The sequence below is a fragment of the Tupaia chinensis genome, unplaced genomic scaffold, assembly GCF_000334495.1.
Source record: "Tupaia chinensis unplaced genomic scaffold, TupChi_1.0 Scaffold000477_1, whole genome shotgun sequence".
Classification (NCBI taxonomy): domain Eukaryota; kingdom Metazoa; phylum Chordata; class Mammalia; order Scandentia; family Tupaiidae; genus Tupaia; species Tupaia belangeri.
The window spans coordinates 4,103,078-4,108,080 of record NW_006159986.1 but is presented as its reverse complement, the minus strand read 5'-3'; the positions used below and the strand labels follow the sequence as shown (position 1 = coordinate 4,108,080).

The 5,003-nt window shown below is 49.4% G+C and overlaps 1 protein-coding gene across 1 annotated transcript in view; it reads right to left on the bottom strand.

Moving 5' to 3' along the window:
• TUBG1 (tubulin gamma 1) overlaps window positions 1-5,003 on the bottom strand; it is a gene marked incomplete in the record, with an annotated part of 7,281 nt that overhangs the window by 1,578 nt on the left and 700 nt on the right. The window contains 6 exon segments of the mRNA XM_014590696.2: window positions 45-194; window positions 308-394; window positions 2,766-2,892; window positions 3,295-3,374; window positions 3,652-3,720; window positions 4,783-4,950. Of these exon segments, the coding sequence (XP_014446182.1) occupies window positions 45-194; window positions 308-394; window positions 2,766-2,892; window positions 3,295-3,374; window positions 3,652-3,720; window positions 4,783-4,950 (681 nt within the window).

The window sequence follows — 5,003 nt, the reverse complement described above, 5'->3', positions numbered from 1 at the left end:
CGGGGACACTGATGGCCGGCTGGGACACCGAGGGTTGCTCTTACTGACTGGTCCGTGGTGAGGGGGGTGTAGCCGGTCATGAGGAAGTGGAGGCGCGGTGTGGGGATGAGCGAGGCGATCAGGCCGATGAGGTCGTTGTTCATGTAGCCGGGGTAGCGCAGGGTGGTGGTGCTGGCTGACATGATGGTGGACACCTGGGGACGGGGTGCCAGGTCGTGGGTCTCGGCCTACATGGGACCTCCCTTCCCCAGGTGGCCCTCCAGCAGGGAGGGTTTTAGTCCTAAGGAGTCCAGGAGTGAGGGCTCACCAGCTGGTTGATCTGGGAGAAGGATGGGTTCTGGATGTGCAGGCGGTCTGTGGCGATCCGGTTGAGGGCTGTGTTGTCCAGCACAACCTGGGGGACAGAAGTGGGTGACAGATTTATGAGAACAGAAAAAAACAGGAGTTCCACTTGAGCCTACGCTCTTAAGTTTAATTTCCCTTGAGCCTCATGGTCAGAAAAACCCATTTAAGGGATCAGCGACAGCTTAATGGCTACATTGCTGGATTCCCACATAGTCAACTGCAGTTCAAGTCCTGGACTGGCTGTTTAAAACTCATACCAGGGGGGCCGGCAGGAGGCATGGTGGTTAAGCACGCTGGACTGCCACATGGCCGACAGTGGTTCGAGTCCTGGACCTGGGGGCTTGCTATCTCATTTTCCCTCTCTGTCTCTCTTGCTCTGTCCCTCTCATCAAATTAAAATAGATAGATAGATGATAGATAGATAAATTAAAAAAAATTAGATAAGATTCTTCTTAAAGAAACAAAACAAAACAAAACAAAAAGCACACTCATGCCAGGTGCATGTGTATTTGTGTGCCCAGGATCCTGAGAAGAGAGAGGAGAAAGGATTGCAGCGTGGCCATTCCCCCTGGGGGGTGATTTCTCGCTTTCTGTCTCCCTCTCTGGCGAGCACACATACCCTGTAGCAAAAACCTCTCTAGAAAAAAAAGAGAAACTCATTTCAAAGTAGACTTGCAGAGGGACCAGCAGTTAGCGTAATGGCTATGTCACTGGACTCCCATGTAGTCGACCGCAGTTCGAGTCCTGGACCCGACGGCTTAAACTCACGCCGGGTGCATGTCCGTGCGTGCCTAAGATCCCAAGAGGAGAATGGAGGAGAAGGGATTGTGGCGTGGTCATCCCCCCTGGGGGGTGATTTCTCGTTTTCTGTCTCTCTGTCTCTCTCTGTCTGGCGAGCACACGCACCCTATAGCATGAACTTCTCAAAAAAAAAAAAGTAGACTTGCAGAAGTCCAAGACACAGATGACTTAAAATAGATTTCTACATAAAATTTTTATTTTTAATTTGTCAAGAGGGTGTGTGCGCTCACCAGGCACACACACACACACACACACACACACACACACACGCACACACAGAGTAGGAAAGAAGGAAAGCACCCTCCCATGGGGTGTGGTCATGCTGCAATCCCTAGTCTTCCACTGCTTTATCTTGTCAAGATCTGGAGCACCATGCATGCACACGTGCCTCGTGTGTTTTATGAGCTGCCAGGGCTGGGATTTAGTCAGTTGGCCATGGGGATCTGGTTCCCTTAACCACCAGGTGACAGGATTGGCCCTAAAATGGCCTTTTAAAATACATGAAAAGGGTTGATTAGAGCAGGGATTGTAAGGGAGGAAGGTAAATCCTAGACTCACCACGCAGTCTGCGTTCTGGGTCAGCCTCTTGAGGGTGAGCAGTGAGTTGTAGGGCTGCACCACCACGTCGCTCATCTCGTCCTGGTTGGGAAACACTGAGTATGTCTGCACCAGCTTTTTGGGGTACCTGGTGGGGTTTGGGAACAGAGGATGAGGGCAGCAGGCTGGAGGCTTGGTGAACATAGGGCTCCCCAAATAACTGTCAGAAGCAGCTAGATCTGGGTGGGGAAATTGGGGTGGGGTTATTATATGAAGGTTTATAATGATAGAGAAGATCACAGACATCTTAGGATTTAGGGTTTCAAGTCCAAATCAGGCCACACTCCCTGGACCTTCATCCAGGGCCCACATTCTAGGCTCTAGTACCTGCCACTGAGAATGTGAACGAGTTCTCAGTTGGAACTTTCCTCACTATCAGAGGGAGTAGCAGGATTCCAGCAAATAGGAAGATATATCTGCAGGGCCTCCCAGTCACTCAGGAAACCCAGTTGAAGGTTGTGTCTTCTCACACCCCCCCAGACAGACTTACCTGTCATTCAGCCGTTCTAAGAGGTAGGAGCCCAGGCCAGAGCCTGTTCCACCAGCAATGGAGTCTCTCTGTCTGGCGAGCACACGCACCCTATAGCATGAACTTCTCAAAAAAAAAAAAGTAGACTTGCAGAAGTCCAAGACACAGATGACTTAAAATAGATTTCTACATAAAATTTTTATTTTTAATTTGTCAAGAGGGTGTGTGCGCTCACCAGGCACACACACACACACACACACACACGCACACACAGAGTAGGAAAGAAGGAAAGCACCCTCCCATGGGGTGTGGTCATGCTGCAATCCCTAGTCTTCCACTGCTTTATCTTGTCAAGATCTGGAGCACCATGCATGCACACGTGCCTCGTGTGTTTTATGAGCTGCCAGGGCTGGGATTTAGTCAGTTGGCCATGGGGATCTGGTTCCCTTAACCACCAGGTGACAGGATTGGCCCTAAAATGGCCTTTTAAAATACATGAAAAGGGTTGATTAGAGCAGGGATTGTAAGGGAGGAAGGTAAATCCTAGACTCACCACGCAGTCTGCGTTCTGGGTCAGCCTCTTGAGGGTGAGCAGTGAGTTGTAGGGCTGCACCACCACGTCGCTCATCTCGTCCTGGTTGGGAAACACTGAGTATGTCTGCACCAGCTTTTTGGGGTACCTGGTGGGGTTTGGGAACAGAGGATGAGGGCAGCAGGCTGGAGGCTTGGTGAACATAGGGCTCCCCAAATAACTGTCAGAAGCAGCTAGATCTGGGTGGGGAAATTGGGGTGGGGTTATTATATGAAGGTTTATAATGATAGAGAAGATCACAGACATCTTAGGATTTAGGGTTTCAAGTCCAAATCAGGCCACACTCCCTGGACCTTCATCCAGGGCCCACATTCTAGGCTCTAGTACCTGCCACTGAGAATGTGAACGAGTTCTCAGTTGGAACTTTCCTCACTATCAGAGGGAGTAGCAGGATTCCAGCAAATAGGAAGATATATCTGCAGGGCCTCCCAGTCACTCAGGAAACCCAGTTGAAGGTTGTGTCTTCTCACACCCCCCCAGACAGACTTACCTGTCATTCAGCCGTTCTAAGAGGTAGGAGCCCAGGCCAGAGCCTGTTCCACCAGCGATGGAGTGACACAGCACAAAGCCCTGCATGGGGAAGGGGTGGTCAGTGTCCAGGTTTCTAAAGTCAGGATTTCAAAGTGGACCCATCCTACAACTTCTTGGACCATCTTCCCAGGACCTTCTTTCCCCTCTAGTTCCCTCACACATAATAGCTTAGAAGACTGCATTGTCTCCAGCAGGACCTAGTGGATTTCTGTCCAACGCAAAGGGTATATAGTAGGGCTTGTGCCTAACAGGTGGCTTCTAAAGGTTATTGCCAGGACTTCCACACATCAGCTCTGACCAGCATAGGGATACTCACCTCTAGACTGTCGCTGCCATCTGCCTCCCTGTCTATGATGTCAAAAATGTCCTCATGGATCTTCTCTCCCTATACAGACACGGAGGAGGTAAGAGTGGAACAAGAGGACGGGACTAGGACTTTTACTTCAGAATAGCCACCCTCGATTCCCCTAATAGCACCTTTCTGGGAGCATAGCTGTACTGAGAGGCAGGACTGCCCAGTGATTACAAACAAGCACTCTGCAGCCTCACTCCCTGGGTTTGTTCATTAGTTCTAGTTCTATTTAGCTCAGTGACTCCAGGCAGGTTCCTTAATTTCTTTATGTCTCAGTTTCCTCATGTACGCATTGCAGGTCCACAGTCCCTTATCAAAAATCCTTAGGGCCAGTTATATTTTAGAATTAAAAATATTTCAGATTTTATAATAGCAATATAACAAGGGAACCAGCAGGTGGCGTAATAGTTACATCGCTGGACTCCCACCGCGGTTTGAGTCTGGACCTAGTGGCTAAAACTCATGCTGGGTGCCAGGTGCATGTGCATGCATGCCCCAAATCCCAAGAGTAGAGTAGAGGAAAAGGAATTGTGGTGTGGCCATCCCCGCTGAGGGGTGATTTCTCACTTTCTGTCTCTGTCTCTCCAGGAGCGCACGCGCACCCTATAGCAAAAGAAAGAGACATGTAACATAGTCATATACTGTCTAGTGAATTAAAACCCCACTGGGGATTCAAGGCATGTGAACCAAATGCATTAATATTTCTTTAATGAAGGTATGAGTGATAACAGTAAATTGGAGAAACTATAGTTTACCACCACTGAGTTTTGACTGCTACATGAATTATGAGATGTCTTTTGGTTTCAGAACTTTTTTTATTGTGGAAAGGCAGATAAGAGACCATGGACCTGTAGTATCTACCTCCTGGGTTGTTAGGAGGTTTATATAAATTAATACACATAAGACACTTAGAGTGGCCTGAGACACAGCACTACCTAGTACAGGCTCTTAACAATATTACCGTGTAATTCCCTGCAGTCATCTCTCTCTCTCCAGCATTCATACTTTCCTGATTTGGTTTCAGCTCTCTCTGAGAAGTCAGAGACTATCCCTACATAGGGAGTTTTTGGGATCTGCTAGAGAACAGCAAGTGACCTGAGAGAATCCACTGGCCCAGTTGTTGCCAGCTCCTCCTCCGTGCTCCGACAGGTAGATGTTCTCGGGGTTGTAGAGCTTGGCATAGGGGGAGTTGAGGATGCAGTGGATCACCCGGGGCTCCAGGTCCAGCAGCACGGCCCGGGGGATGTAGTGCTCATCATCTGCCTGTCAGGGGAGGGCAGAGGCGGCCGTCACTCAACAGCGACCGCCGTCGACGT